The sequence below is a fragment of the Mytilus californianus genome, unplaced genomic scaffold, assembly GCF_021869535.1.
Source record: "Mytilus californianus isolate M0D057914Y unplaced genomic scaffold, xbMytCali1.0.p SCAF_11, whole genome shotgun sequence".
NCBI lineage: Eukaryota > Metazoa > Mollusca > Bivalvia > Mytilida > Mytilidae > Mytilus > Mytilus californianus.
In genome coordinates this window covers 59,140,318-59,157,265 of record NW_026262593.1, presented here as the reverse complement: position 1 = coordinate 59,157,265, position 16,948 = coordinate 59,140,318, and the positions used below count along the sequence as shown (strand labels likewise).

General features: G+C 32.7%; 1 protein-coding gene and 1 long non-coding RNA gene across 2 annotated transcripts; both read right to left on the bottom strand.

Moving 5' to 3' along the window:
• Positions 1 to 8,767: 8,767 nt before the first annotated feature.
• On the bottom strand, positions 8,768 to 12,878 carry LOC127720417 (uncharacterized). The gene is made up of 2 exons (XM_052226997.1): positions 12,106 to 12,878; positions 8,768 to 9,816 (listed from the first exon to the last, which is right to left on the bottom strand). Exons 1-2 carry the CDS (start codon positions 12,617 to 12,619, stop codon positions 9,197 to 9,199), a joined length of 1,134 nt encoding a protein of 377 aa, XP_052082957.1. The 5' UTR covers positions 12,620 to 12,878; the 3' UTR covers positions 8,768 to 9,196.
• A 1,589-nt stretch (positions 12,879 to 14,467) lies between these two features.
• On the bottom strand, positions 14,468 to 15,167 carry LOC127720420 (uncharacterized). Its single transcript, XR_007990729.1, has 2 exons — positions 15,025 to 15,167; positions 14,468 to 14,587 (listed from the first exon to the last, which is right to left on the bottom strand). It is a non-coding gene; the product is annotated as an uncharacterized LOC127720420 (long non-coding RNA).
• Between the last annotated feature and the right edge of the window lie 1,781 nt (positions 15,168 to 16,948).

Sequence of the window (16,948 nt, the reverse complement as noted above, 5' to 3'; positions counted from 1 at the left end):
TAAGTCCCATGAAGGAAAATGTTTGTACTGTTCCAAATCCCATACTAATGATTGATATAGTTCTTTTCAGGTTCTCAATTCCAACTGTGAATTTGTTGTTGCAGGTATCCAGTGTAAGATAAAAATTAAGAGCAAGTCCAAGTTTTTCTACATCTAAGCAACAATCTATTGCTGTACAACTGTTGGTCATGTGACAGGACAGACCTGACTGGAGTGATGGCAAACCCATGTTTATTCCATCACATTCTGTTAAAAATATACAAATGAATATAAAACACAACATAAAAGCATCACTTTAAAGCCTAAGCTGAACATGGGTAATGTTTAATTTTCAATAGGGTTTATGCTACTCAATCTTTGATTTTCTGTGATTTTTTTGCAGACTACTTGTTTGTCATTCCTTCCTTTTTTGCCATGTTGTACTTTCTTCAACTTATTCTGTCTTGTTGTTGTCTTTTTTCAAAACACCATATTAGCATGAAAATTTCTATAATGGTTGTGACATTTAATATGTAGCATTTGCAGAAAATAAAATTTCAATCTATGTTTCATACATTATGAAAATGCTTGTTATTTAACATAAGTAATGTTTGGAGGCAGGAAAAGGGAGAGTGATAAAAGAGGGACGACACACCATTACTTATATTCCATCCATAGCTGTTAATGGCTACATATGGGTCTGTCTTTCTATCACACTGTGGATCTTTTAAATATGTTCTCAGTCCCATTTCTTCCACCAACTGAGTCACAACAAAAGCATCAAGTGTTAGTTTGTCATCAAATTTGGCATCAGACAGCCATTTATTCAATGAAAATCCTGTAAAAGATGTTAAAATCTGCATGAATTTTTCAGTCTATAGTTTTAAATGAGATTATTATGAGTTAGAAGAATCCACCATATTCTTGAAATTTCTATATCTCATATATTTAACAAAATATACACAAAATAAATAGAATGCCCACCTTAAACTAATCCTGTCAGATTTTAAGTAACTAGTTAATATAAGAAGCAATACAAATTCAAATCTAATGTTTTGCACTCGTAATAATTTACAAATATTTTCCATCTTAAAATCTACATTGGTCTTTGTTACAAAATAAATGTCAACTTTAATCTATTTGCCGTTACATTTAAAATTTCTGTATACAAAAATGTTATTTTATTGAGAAAGAAAGAGTCAGCTATGCATTAGACTTTGAATGACAGTATTGCATTTGAATATTTGACAGGGTCAACCATAATTTTGATATCTGTTTATAGCCCCAATGTAGAACATGGACCAAAGACAAAAAAATATTTCTTAATCGTTCTAAATTTAAGCATATTCAACCTGCGTTATATATATATGTAGTAGTGTCATTTTTACGCCTATTAAATAACAGTAAAAATATCTTTATAACGTACTTTAAATTAATTGTATTTATTATAAACATTTTACTCTTGAATTTTGATAAAGGAATATTATTATTTAATTGCAAATCTACACTTTACTTTTCATATTTAGTTCATGAATATTCAAAAGGTTCTTACTTTAAATTACGTATCTGATTGGTCATTGTGATTTCGCGGTCAATTTATATTTTGTATTGACCAGGTAGATTTGAACGGGAACTTGAAAATTACAGTCGCATGATATTGTGTGTCCTGAATTTATATCACCTGTATATTATTGTTTTCATTCATTGTGGACACAACATATTACCTGATTAATGTAAGTTATTTTCTTTATTATATAAGTTATATTTTCACATGTAAATGATAAAGTTAGCAAAGTTTCTATTGTATGATTTCGTTCTCCTCGTAAAATTTGGTTATTACATTAGTATGATAGATGTACCCGAGAATATTTTATTTAGCTTCGTGCTACATATATTTTATTATCTACCGTTAATTTGTCACGATAGAATATAGAACAAGATAATTTGCGTAGCTATTTGATTATTGACACAGATAATTGATATTTCATGAATGGCGGCATATTAAACAAAATAAGGAAAAGTGTTAATGTTGATATTTATTAGTACACTTATACTATACACTGTAATGATAGAAGTATAATTATGAATGAACTCGAGTTATTTTGTTAAATTGTATATTTTAATATTTTACGAGTCCGAATGTTTATGATTAAATTTTGGTTTTAGGACTCGATTGATGTAGATATATACAGAGTATTACTTGTGAACTGTGCCTATTCCTTACCAGTAAAACTCACTCCACAAGTGGTAAGAGTCAATCTATTTTAATTATGTAATGTTGTAAACAGAACGTTATGTATTATTTCCCTTTAGATATGCGGTTTTAAGCATATTTAATATATTGGCATAATTAGTCTTTATAAAAATAGTATCTACAACTTAATGATTGTTGTAATGTAATAGTATGTAAAGAACAAATAATATCTTATGTTCCGATTGGTTTAATGTTATTCATGCATTTTTAACTTCAGTTTTGTACCGTACACATAGTTTATCAGTAAACATTATATAGTACACTATTTTGATCAAGGTTTACATTCTTGTGTAGTGTATCACAATGAGAAATAAAAGTACATGTGACATCAATTAACTGACTGTATTTATTATTGAATTAGTAGTATAGTACACAGTAATAAAGAGCATTGTATTTTACTATTACCATATGTGATAATGTGTAATTTAAGATACTTGCGTTTTATAAAATAGAACTGTTATTGATAATTGTGATATTGTTATTTCAGAGTTTATTTTCTATTACTGGTTATTAAATCATCCGAACCCTATAAACAGAGTTAGTTATTTCTTTATCCAAGATACGACCCTGTTACATATATATAATTATCAATTTTATTCAAAGCCATGTAACTATTCACTATCATAGTAAACTACTAGGTCTTGTCAATTTTTTATTCTGCTACTGAAATTCCATAACTACACACATTTTTCATGTCAAAAGAAATTCAAACCTGGAATATGAAATCCTCTCTCCCAACTGCACAATGGTTTTGCAAATTTCTGTTTGTTTAAAATGTGTTGATTCAAAATACAGTCACTAGGATGAGAATACTCAAAGCAAAGCTGGAATGACAAGTCCATCATGTAGACCCTCTCATTAACTAGGTCAAAAATCTTATACCTAAAAGAAATAACAGCAATAATAATATTAATGCAGATTTGTTTTATAAGCAGCTAATGTTCATCAATGCACAGGCCTTTTTATTGATGCTGGAGATCAAAAAGGAGATTTCTGTGTTTGAACATTTTTAAAGTAAAACAGTTGTTCCTCCATAACTTATTAGCTTCATCAAATAAAAAAATCTGCCTTTCAGATGTGTCTTAGATCCACTTCTAAAGAAAAAAAATTCTGAATTTTTCTATTCGAATTTTAATAATTCTTTCTTTTCATGAATTATACTCTTTTGAACATCGACATATGTTATAGAATTATCACTCGCTAATCCTCAGTATTGATATTTACAAATATAATACCTATTCATGTTAAAATAAGCATAGATCATCCTGTGAAAGAACTATTTCTTAAATATCTTACTTCAGCTTGATTCCTCCCTGAAGAGAAAAGCTTTCTTCTTCTCCCCATGTGTATGATAGCAGAGATTTCTTCACATTCAAATCCTCTATTGAAATTTCCATTTCATATAAACATAAATCTAGTGATATATCTATTCTGAGGGTTTTATTAATGACAGGAACACTTAAGCAACATTCCAATGTGGAACAAGAATCAGGAACAAAACAGGACACATCGGATGGTAAAGTTGGTACAGCATCAGTTGTCAGGGAACAATCTGAAAAAAAATACATGTATTCATTTCAAAAAATGAACTTTTTCACAATCAAAATATATATAAATCTGCACGCTTTTGAGGTTTAAATGTAAGAATATTGAACTACAGAAATTCTCTTCTTCCATATAAACAAATTGCACTTAAGGACTTTTAAGCAGTAGCTGATCAAAGATTTTATTCTGACTGACTTTAGTAAATCTTTGAAAAATGAATTGTGACATCATTTTGTCTAGTGATATGGAATATCATGAGATAGCTTGTGATACCTGCCCATGATAGAGAAATTTTGGAAATGCTGTATATTTATGGATAAATTTATAGTTTCTCTCACGGGTCTGGGCCTTTAAACAATGTTCAGCTAGTTGAAAAATAAATTAAACCACATGTTAGTAAACTTATCATAGATACCAGGATTGAAATTTTGTAGGCCAGACGCGCATTTCGTCTAAAAAAGACTCATCAGTGACGCTTGAATAAAATAAATGGGGAATGTGTCCATAGGACACAGAAGATGCCCCTTGCATATAACGTTATAAAGAGACACAACTCAAGAACAGTAAAAGTGACGCTACCCGAATTTCGTACTTGATCTGAGTTTTTCAGTAATAAGCATTGTGTATAAGTTTCATAACATTTGGTTGAGGCAAACTTAAGAGAATGGAAACGAAAAATTCAGCAATTTTTCCATTTGTAAAGGGGCATAACCCTAGAACGGTAAAATTGACGCCACCTAAATTCACACTTGATCAGTGTTCTGTGGTAATAAGCATTGTGTATAAGATTCATAACATTTGGTTGAGGCAAACTTAAGTTAGAGAACGGAAACGAAAAATTCAGCCATTTTTCTATTTGTAAAGGGCCTAACTCTTGAAAAGTAACAGTGACGTCACCAATATTCAAACTTGATCTGTGTTTAGTGGTAATAAGCATTGTGTATAAGTTTCATTAAATTTGGTTGAGGCAAACTAAAGTCAGAGAATGGAAACCAATTTCGGAACTTACGTAATTACAGATAGACAAGGATAAAACTTAATGGCGGTGGCATAAAAAGTCAAAAAGGTCAAATATAGTACGAAGTAAAACTTTGAAAATGTATGTTATTTATGAACTTACTGTTAATCCAAGGATACTTCTTCGAAAAGGGTGATGCTGATCTTGAGCAAGATGGTGATAATAAAAACTGTTGTAGTTCTAGTCTGGTAAAGACAGTTTCAACAATATGAGAAGGCAATACATCAGTAATTGTCTCAGCTGTCTCCTTGAACAATGTTGACAATGAAAACTCTATACAAAATAAAAAGAACAAAAAGATTTATGCCTGCATTGCCAACAAGACAAAAGATTATTTTTTAATTATCCGTATCAAAAAAAATAATTAATTAAAGCCCTTCAAAAATAATTTTCAGCTTTATACTAAAACTCTTATTTATACAGTGTCTGTCTTAATCTCAGCATAAATTTATCATGAAAGTATATTCAAAAACTTCTTGAAATTTTTTTGTTCAGAGTTTAAAAAATACCTTGAGGAAAACCAGTCCCCCAATCACAAAACACCTTTGGCAACTTGGTATCTTTGAAGACTTCAACAGTTGTCAAGCATTCATGGTAAGATTCAAAGCAGAGACTAATATTCAAACTGGATTGGATTTTTTTCTCAGTTTCAAGATCATATATGATGTACCTTAAATAAAGAATAAATAACATGTTTATGTTTTTAATATTTAAGCCAGTTCATGTAGTTGTCATGAGAGTTATTAAGTTTGGCATATTACAAACATTTAAAACAGTTGTAAGACAAGTAATGCTGTCAAAGTTTTAACAAAAGTAAAGTTTGCAGAATGTTTTAAAGAATAACAGTACTGTATTTGAAGTGTTGCCACTGTCAGCTCCAAAATTGATGTTGGCAACTCTTCGATTACAGAAGTGATAATGCAATACTGGAAAATGTTAAAAATAAAACATTTGAATATCTAAGAAACATATACTGCAATTAAACAACAATTTTGCCAATGTCTGAACGTTAACAATGGAATTGCAATCATGCAGTCAAAGTGGCACAATATATCACTTTGATTTAGAATAACAGCCTCTACTTTATCATTTACTGCTAAACATTGCATAAGCTGTTGTTACTTACTCCATTCTTACAACATTCATGAGGTAAAATTTCTGTATGGTACCTGGAAATAGACAAATCAAATTTATTGTAATATTTTCCTGACAAATTTATTAAAAGAATTTACTGAATCAATATTCTATAATCTATATCCACTTAAAAACTTTATGTACATGCATATCAATTTGAAAAGAATTACACAGGAATTACAATCTGAAATAATTTGCTTAGTAAGCTTTGAATGAGAACTATAGACAAACTTGTTTTAAGTATATTGGTGATCATTATATAAAGATAGCGGCATTTGCATAATAGACAATGAACCAATCCCACCTCCGTATATAATGTACAGTTTGGATGCAGAATTGTTTTCAGAGGCATATCCAAACAAGTTTCCATGACCAATTGGTAGATCAAATATGAACCTTGAAGAAGCCAAAAGAAGCAAGAAAAGTACATTATATATATTATTTTTGTTTGAGCTGCTGACTTTCTTAATAAAATGCATCATTTTGGTATGAAGGATGATCTTTCCAGAAGGCTTAAAAGTAGTAATGCATGAAGAGATCAGATAGAGATCTATATTTGACTGTGCTATCATTGGTCTAGATCATAACTCAGAATATGTGTGTAAATTATTGTTTATCTTATCATGTCTTAGCTGTAACTTTATTCAGTACAATACATATACATACATACCATATTTGTAATCTGTCAAATTTAGTGTCTTCTGGTATCTGTCTATCCGTAGGTGCAACTGATGATTACAAGCATCAAGTTCAAATGAAGCTTTGAATTTGTGCTGTAAGAATTCTACACCTAAGCAGCATTCGATACCTAAACAGGACTGTAGAAATTTACATCTTGTATTGTCTGGCAAAGTTGGTAGTGAAACTTCTTCAAAACACCCTAAAAAAAATTAAAATATTTAAATACACCAAATAAAATAAAATCTATCAATATTTTGTACTTGCTTGTATGCAGTTACAGCTTTTTGAAGGCATACTTTTGTTCTATAGTGACTAACCTCAAATATCAAGCATTGGTTTGTATGCATGATTCACAATGGAAGTGTTGGGAAATTATAACAGTATTTGTTAAAGGATTAACATTACTGCAGTTGAAGAGTTGCCGCCCAATTAGTGATTTGACACTCACAAATGCAGTTTACTGGAGACGCATAGAGGAGACAGTAAAACGAATATTTAGGACCATCAAATAAAAATTGACAGCGGCAACTCTCCAACTACAGTACTGTTATTCCTATTCTAATGCATTACAAAAAGAAATAATAAATTAGACCTAAAAAAAAATTTGAAATTTGAAATAAAATAAAATTCTGTGAAACTTCATGTATGATTTTGGCACATAGACATCATGGCTTAATGTGACATCATACAAATGAGAACTTACAAACTGAAGGTTATTACATTACTTCTACGATTCAAATTTGAATAAAATCACATCAAAACGGCAAATTTCTTTAACATTGAAGTAATCGAACATTTGTTGATCCAATCAACTCAAAATGGCAGGTCACTCCTTAGTTACGACATGTCAACTGTGGATTCAATGGTAACTTTTAGCCATGAAAAAAATTTTGTTACATAAAAATTGCATTAGAATTGTTATTTCTTTCACAGTTATGGCTTGTAATTTGCTTTTATTACCCAGTATCTGTGTTTTAAAATGCATAGATATAGTGTTAACAACATTAAGAATTAATCCACATCACTTTGAAACGGCCCCACCCATTTCCCTCCCCCCTGTGTATGTGTATAGTGTGTATATATGCTGTTGGAATCTAGACCAGTCTCAGATCAGATGCATGTTAATGTCTAACTCTGATCGGAATCCAGTCAGGAAACCTATGAATCCAGATGGTAACTAGTGTAAAACAAAGACATGTTTGGGAAAAGAACCACAGTTTAATGCTTAAATTTCATATTAATAAAACACAAACAACAGTACAGTTTGAAAACAATACACAAATTAATTAATTAATAATCTGTGGTATTCCACTCAAGGGAATATTACATTTATAATATGAAACCAAAACTGTGTGTTCTTGTAATATAATCTACTCTACACATTTATAAAATATACAGTTAAATTAAATCAATTATATATCTATAATTAGTTGATGAAGCAACCTAAATATCTCAATAAAAATAATAAAAATAAAATAGGGTGGGTGAGGATGGGATTTTAAATTCGCTAATGCCAAATTGCAATGCGTCTGCTTCATGCAGTTGTATTATCTAGAATGCCTAAATGAGGCGCGCAGTAATTAAAACAAAAGGATGATAATTAATTAATTATCTCTGCCGATTGGATAATTTGAAATAAGGGCCTTGTTCTGATTGGTTCCCTTCCCACATCTCACAAAGCAATTAGAGAGCGAGATGTCAAGAGTGGCCATTAGGGAATTCCTTATATCATTGGTTGTTATTAATAGATATAAGCTGAACTAAAATACCCAATCGGCAATAAAGGACAGGTAATGCATGTGCGATGATACATGTCAACATGCTGTGTATTAATAATCCATTTTTTTTGTTAATAAAAATATCACATTAATCCACATCACTTTGAAACGGCCCCACCCATTTCCCTCCCCCCTGTGTATGTGTATAGTGTGTATATATGCTGTTGGAATCTAGACCAGTCTCAGATCAGATGCATGTTAATGTCTAACTCTGATCGGAATCCAGTCAGGAAACCTATGAATCCAGATGGTAACTAGTGTAAAACAAAGACATGTTTGGGAAAAGAACCACAGTTTAATGCTTAAATTTCATATTAATAAAACACAAACAACAGTACAGTTTGAAAACAATACACAAATTAATCAATTAATAATCTGTGGTATTCCAAACTTCCCAAACATGTGTGGTGTAACCAGTAGAAGGTAGGTTAAATGGTTTATTATTTCCCCAGGGCAACTGCAAATTTGTCCATGACTTCCTGTCTGTGTGCAAAAGAAGGATCCAAGTATGATTTGTATGCATTAGATTTCCAATCACCCTGTGATTGTATGAGATCAGCTGGAACCCCACATTCTAAGGCAAAGGAGGCCCCTCCTCTGCGAAAACTATGTCCCGAATATTTGCTGCTGTCATAACCCAACCTAGATAAGTTCTGTTTTAGCATCTTTACAAAGGCTGTATATGTAAGAGGGGTAACCTTGCCTCGTACTAAATACAGGAAGACAGGTGAGGGGGCTGACACTGCTGGCACCTGTTTAAAATTTAAAAGAAGCACCTTAGAGGGACATAAATGAGAATTCTTCACTCTAGGAAGGGGAATTTCTAATATACGCTCTGAAAATTGAATTGTTTTGGTTTTTGCGTACTTTTAAACAGACACCATCTGAGTGAAAATGGATTTCCTCACGAGTAAAATGTCGCAAAGGATCAAAAGCTGAAATTGAAGGGGCAAACAAATTTGACTTCCTTAAAAAGGAGAAAAAAGCCACTAAGCAGGCTGCCCAAAAACACAAGTCCTTACTACTGCTGACTGACAGTAAAGTAAATATCTCATTCAAAATTTTTGGTGTAATAGGCAATTTTCTATGTATGCCAGCACCTAACACACGTTTAGCACCCTTGAGTACTGACTCCATAAAAAAGGAATCTATCGGAGATGCAACTCCTGATTCTAAATGTAGCAACCGCACAATTGACAAATAATTTGTTATGGAATTAAATTGTAACCTTGAAGATAAATAGGCTACATATCTGGCTAAATTCATAGGACTTAATGGAACAAGGGTAATATTTAATCTTCTACAAAATTCTGCGTATGACTTGAAATAGTTTAAATATGTCTTTTTGGTAGATTCAGCATAAGAATGACATCTAAAGTTAGCAACAATACTATCCAGTGATCTCACCTCCCTCGATACCAGTGAGCCTAAATAAAAGAAAACGAAGGGCATTACTAGACATGTGCCTAACAAGATCCTGTAAATACAGTGGTGGTCGAACATAATCACGCAAAAATTGTTCACAGAAAGGTAGATCATGCATCCGTGAAATACAGTCTGCTAGTATATTCGTTTTGCCTGGAACATGCTTAGCTATCAAGTGAAAATTATACGTTGCTGATAACCAAAAGAGCTCACGCAAAAAGGACATCAAAATAGCATTTTTTGATGTACCTTTATTAATACAACTTACAGTTACCGCATTATCGCAATGAACTATAATACGCTGACCACGCCAATATGGGGCCCATCGCTTTACTGCTAACGCCACTGAGAAAGCCTCTAATTCATTTATGTGAAGTTTCAAAGCAAAGGGGTGATCTTCTGCCCAATTTACATAAAACCAATCATTTTGATAGACACCCCCTCCACCTGATTTACAAACATCAGTAGCTACAGAGGTGATAGGAACCTTTGCAAGTAAAATTGACTTCCCATTAAAAGTTGAAATAAAGTTATGCCACCACTTTATATCTTGCAATATTTCGCCTGTCAGACGCAATTTATGCCAATCTAGCTTTAATCGCATGATGCCGTTTATAATTCTACGGAGAAAAACTCTCCCGCCTCGAACCACAGCAGACGCCCAATTAAGCTTTCCAGCTAAAGATTGCAATTGCTTTTTTGAAGCACGCTTACGCAATAAAAATTCAGCTAATTCTGATTTCAAATCATGCAATTTTGCAATAGGAAGTCTAGTTTCTAAAGTAGTAGAATCTATCTCAACCCCTAAAAATACAATCTGTTGGCAGGGGTCTGTTACTTTAGACCAGCTGATACAAAAACCTAACTTCCTGAGCAGCGCAATTAAAATTGCTAACGCCTGAGGGCAGCGCTTCTTTGTCTTCTCGCAAATAAAAAAATCATCTAAATATGCCACAATGGTGAAGCCTCTACGTGACATCATTCTGCGAATTGCTTGAGATAATCTATGAAAAATACCAGGTGCTAATTTTGATCCAAACAGAAGTTTTTTATCTATGAAAGTGTAATCATGACCATCAGGAAAAGTCCATGTAAGCCCAGTGACCTCTCTACTTTGTTCACTTATTTTGACAGATCTGTAAGCGGCCTTTAGGTCCACTTTTGACATATAAAAAATTTTTGAAACTAACTTGCATGCATCATCTACTGTTTGAAATTTTTGTTTATCAAATTCTCCTGCAAAATCATTTACTGCAAAACCTATTGGTCTGCTACAATCATGAATAATTCGAACTCCGCCATCAGATTTAGGGATAACCCCAAGCGGACTGATAATTTTGGGGGGGGAATTGACAAAAATATAGTTTCCGTTATCAATTTCTGTTAAAATTTGTTTATGTGCCTGTTTGTAAAAAGGGCTACTAGGCTTTGCAGAAGGATGATTTTTGGAGCGTACATTCTCTGGTAGGGGGACATTAGTGACAATGTCAAATCCATGTTCTATGCCAAATAACAAAAATTCTTTGTCAAAATCATCACTTAACTCATTAGTCCATGAAATTAGATCAAGAGCACGCGTAGGCTTCACCATTGTATCTAGTTTTTTGTATGCTGAAATGCTGGGTGCTTTTCAGCACATGCAGGTATAGCACATGAATGCTCAAACTTACAGTGTGTCATAAAACAGCCTCTACGACTATTGAATTTCTTGCAAATCATCCTTCCCCCTGGAGAATGAGAAGCATATGTAACTGCATGTTTATTAGCCATTACTTTCGAGCTCTGAGTTTGAGGTGCAATGCAGGAATTCTGACTCTGCAAAAACTTTGGCCTCAAAAATACAGAATGGAGATGGGGAATGTCTGTACCCCATCTAAATTGGTGTTGCTTTTGCGGGCGTCGGTATTCCCGATCAAGGAAAAAAACAGACACCAACTCACAGCTCGAAAGAAAAAGATAAATGCGCATAGTATAAGATAAATAATCCATAACTTGGGATGATTGTAACTCCCCTATAGCTATCAACTTATGCATTATGGACAAATTAGCCATAGACCATTGTGTTACCGACAATGTTTCTAATTTTGGCTTGACAGGCCCCGATTTGAAAACTAATTTGCCCCCTGACGATTCCGAAACTAATTCCTCTGATTCTGAGTGCCCCCCTAAAGTATTAGGTACAAAATCAGTTATATCAAAGAAATTCACATTAGGATCAAAATTTGTAGACTTTAAAAATATTTGAGGGTCTTTCCATGAGTAAATGTCATTGACCAGCAAATTGTCTCTACCTGTGGAAGAATTATGAGAGTCATTCACAAATTGTCCTGTAATGTTCTTCTCCCTCGACATCATCTTTAGGATCTCTTGCACATAGGCATTCTCCGATCGGGGGTTTGACGTATGGGCGCCGCCATCTTTGTTGTTTACATCGTCGCCATCTTTGTTGTTTACACCGTCGCCATCTTGGTTGCTGGTGCCGCCATTTTGTATCCTAGCGGAAGTTCTCTGTGTAGCTTTGTTTTCATTTCCGTAAGGGTGCGTGTCCGCCATATTCCCAGCTTCAGCGCGACCGTCCTTGAAAGTTTTTCCAACAGCTCGCATCAACACTTTTTGCTGCCCAAGCGGAATATTAAAAGCTGGCATATCCTCTTTTTCAATCAATGAAATCGCTTCCATAGAATCGAAGCCAAGTCTTATTAATTCGGAAGCTGTGTTTGGATTCAGCTTCATTGTGGATGCCCACATCTGTACCTGCTCGACATTACGTGGAAAATCTACTTCGCCTTCACTGTCACTCGCCATATCGCCTATAGTCGCAAATATACTATTTGGTACAAATGTTAAAAAAGTTTAAAGCAGAGCATTTCTGACTCGGATAATTCCGTCGCCGGAGCGTGCAGGATAAAAACTACAAAAGTCTACAGGGAAGCACAATAAATTCCATCACCAGAACACGGTATGCAAGGATTACACACGTCAACAGCAGATCTCAATAAATTCCATCGCCGGAATGTGCACAAAAGTCTACAGTGTATCACTGTTAAATATCATTCTCGGGAATTCAGCTACTCAAGACAAAAGTTCTCTATACTTTCACTGGTTTTAACAACATTGCCGAAATATCCATTTCCAAGGATTTTAACCAATTTTTCCCGTAAAATTTATCGATGTTTAAAGCCAATATATATATATATTTTAAATTCGCTAATGCCAAATTGCAATGCGTCTGCTTCATGCAGTTGTATTATCTAGAATGCCTAAATGAGGCACGCAGTAATTAAAACAAAAGGATGATAATTAATTATCTCTGCCGATTGGATAATTTGAAATAAGGGCCTTGTTCTGATTGGTTCCCTTCCCACATCTCACAAAGCAATTAGAGAGCGAGATGTCAAGAGTGGCCAGTAGGGAATTCCTTATATCATTGGTTGTTATTAATAGATATAAGCTGAACTAAAATACCCAATCGGCAATAAAGGACAGGTAATGCATGTGCGATGATACATGTCAACATGCTGTGTATTAATAATCCATTTTTTTTGTTAATAAAAATATCACTTAACAATTGCTTTGTGTTAAAGACCTCACTGTAATTTTGTTTATCAAGTTGGTAAAGTGATTTTGTATCATGAATTAAAACACCATATTCTTCATTTTCATTAGTTACCTTTGATCCATCCATCCTTATTAGGTTCATATTCCAAGCTACAAGAATCACTGTTAAGATAAGATGATAGTCCTAACTGTCCCATTAGTTTCTGCACAACGTCTTCAGCCAGCAAATCATTCATGTTAAGCCCTTCATCAGTGAGAAAGTTGTCCAAAGAGAAATCTGTATTAAAAAAGAATGTGAAAAGAAATTAAAGAACCTTTGTAATCGCGCACACATACCCCATGCCCCCATATTGTCACTGGGAAAAAAAAGCTCACCAGATTCCTAACTTCAAAGACTCATAACCCCTACAAAAGTCAACTGAAATTTTTTTTGTGGATATGCACAACTACATAGTTTGTTCGTATCATCTACAAAGTTGCATGAAATTCTGTTGTGTGGTTTCAAAGCAGTTGAGATGACAAGAACAGGACTGACATACTGATGGAGGGACGGACAGACTGACGGGTCAAAAACATTATAAGCTACACTACTTTGTTGCATGGGGTATAATAAAGATGAGGGTCTAGATGGACAGAGTCCTGTTATGTATTCCTTATATTTTTAACCCCATTTTTCTTGGTTGAGTTCCAAATCACCTATGAAAGACAAGATCAACTGTTTAATGAAAAACTCATAAATCTACTTTAAGTACCAAAAAACCAATAAAATAAGCTGTTTTCATTTACTGTGACTTGATCTAATGAAACCAAAAACATTTATGTTTAGCAGAATATTATTTCAAGAAGCCTTTTTCAACCTGATAATAATTTTTTTTCAATACACAATTCTAAATGTACATTAATACATTCAGAATTTTGCTAAAAATATTTCTCAGAAAATAATCAAGCCATGTTTTAGACTTCTTTTAGAAACTCTTGTTTGCCTTATGTCCAGTGGCAAATATTTCATGCATATTCAGAATGAAGAAAGCAACATGTTATCATGACAAGAACATACCTATATTGAGTGAGCTAGCCTTACAGAGTGGTTTAGGAAAATACATATTCTTGAATATACTAATGGTAAATTCACAGCTGCTGTGCGATTCAAAACATACGCTCATGTCCAAGTTGATTAAATATACGTCTTGTGACTTCATGTCATCTATGGAATAACTGAAATAAAGATAAGGGAGATTTTTCTTAAAAATCACTTTCAACTTGCAAATAAGCCACTTTATTTTTAACATATTTTAACTCTGCATTAATATTTTTTGTTTACTAAAGATATTACTTTTGCTTTTATAGAGGTATACATTTTACCTTGAAATCAAGCCTATGCAAATATTTCAGCTCCATGTATAAAAATAAAAAGATGTGGTATGATTGCCAATGAGACAACTCACCACCACAGACCAAATGATATAGAACTTAACAACTATAGATCATGGTACCGCCTTCATCAATGAGCAAAACCCATACCGCATAGTAATGCATTTTATAATTTTACAACATAATGATATACTGATTGTAAATATACACAGATTACCAGAAACATATATGACTGGATAGTTTATAAAGATGCTCGGAAGTAAAAAAAATATTATACTCACTCTATTTGTATGACATTCAACAGACTAAATCTTTGTTTTTGATCGAAGTCAAAATCCAGTAGAGACTTCTTATATGTGAGTTTTTCTATTCCAATTTCTAAGCTGTAACTACATGTATCTAGAATTAGATATGCACTGATGGACCTGCTCAGCTGTTCTACATCTATACAGCACTGTATACCTGTACAGATATCCATCAGGTTGCAGGTGACAGGACCAGACAATGGTGGCAGGCTAGGCATAGATGAAGAGCTACAATCTGTAATTAATACAATATTCTAGGATTTCATTTGTAAGATCAAATAATTAATACAGTAGAATTTTGTCAATTTGAAGTCAAAGGGGCCGGACAAAAGTATTCGACTTATCTGAGGTCCAGTATGTCGTAATAAATTTTGAATGCACGAATTACAGTATGAGATTATGAGAATAGCTATTGAACATCGTGCATTTTTTGATAGGACAATCCATGATTGAGTAATCAAGCTCCTTATTTTTTTATTCATCAAAATAATTAAACACAAAAGTACAGATACAAATAATTCCAAAAAGTAATCAATACACAAATATTAACAAAGGTCAGTCATTATAAATTATGGAATCACTTGCCGAAACAAGTCCTGAATGATCACCGATGAGGGTCATCTGCTTTGTATTCAAATATTGTTATTTTTTTTTATAATTGTCTAAATCTTTTAATTATTGTATTTAATGAAATTTAATTCAAACAACTCTTTTAATCTTGGCTTGGGTCATTGTTTTTAAATCAGGTGAAATATGTTCATCACACTAAAGGTACTCTTTGACGATGTACAAAGGTGTTAATTACCAGTCACTATAAATATATCATTTTAACTGTTATACAAATATTTGTGTTTACACAGCTTTAATCACTTAAGAAAAACATCTGATTTGAATTTTTATCTTTATGTCTGCATTTTTCAAAACTTCTTACTTTCAAACTTCCAGACATCAGGGTTAATTTACATTAATTTTCCATCAACAGGACTAAAAAATTTATTCGACTTAACGGATGCAAAAGTTAAACGTGTATGATTAAAATGATTCAAAAATAGACTCAATGTAACAACAGAAGCTGCAAAGAACGGTTTAGTCACGATTCTCCAACATTTGAAAAATCCAACTCACGTTTATCCAACATTTTTCAAACAATAGATGGGCTTGGTGTTTATATAACAATTAAAATTGTTGTTTTTGGGTAGGTATAGTGAAACCTGTTTATGATTTATAATAAAAATTAAATTTTTGAATTTTTTGATAATAAATGTTAAATAATAAGCAAATTCAGCAAAATAAAAATATTAATGGAATTAAGTAACAACAAATAATTTCGTAATTTTTTGCTGATTTTTATCTTTTATTAAAATGTTTATCAATTTGAAAACCATTTATATCTTAAAAAGTAAAAAGATGATATTTTGTTTATCAATTTGTTGAAGAAATAAGTCAATTATGATAATAAAAATATTTATGAATTAAGATTTATGTAATAAAGAATAATTAAACTGACACTTAATTAGGGCCCCACCGTCTGTCCGTCCGTAACAAATTGTGTCTGCTCTATATCTAGAGAACCGTTATGATTTCAAATTTTGTACTTGACATGTATATTAACCAACACCAGAGGGTGTGTCATAATGTATGTACAACTTCCTAGGTCAAAGGTCAAGGTCAAAAACTTTGGTTTTAGCTGATAACCCCATGTCCAATGATAAAGGTACAATTTTTTTACCACACATTATTCACAGCGGGGCCCACAGAGATGGCTCCCATCTCAATGATATCTAGTTACTACTATATTAATACATTAATTATAAAATAATTATTTCAATCTTGTATCATTATTGTGGCATAAGGCCAAGCCAAACAAACTGAACACTTCTATACATAAAAGTGAGAGTAC

What these genes read in the sequence shown, in the direction of transcription:
- LOC127720417 (XM_052226997.1), bottom strand. Translation starts at nt 12,619, where the DNA reads ATGGCGAGTGACAGTGAAGGCGAAGTAGATTTTCCACGTAATGTCGAG. An exon ending in CTCTCATAATTCTTCCACAG is followed by an intron (nt 9,817 to 12,105) that starts GTAGAGACAATT and finishes TCTTTTATTTAG; the next exon opens with GCTCACTGGTATCGAGGGAG.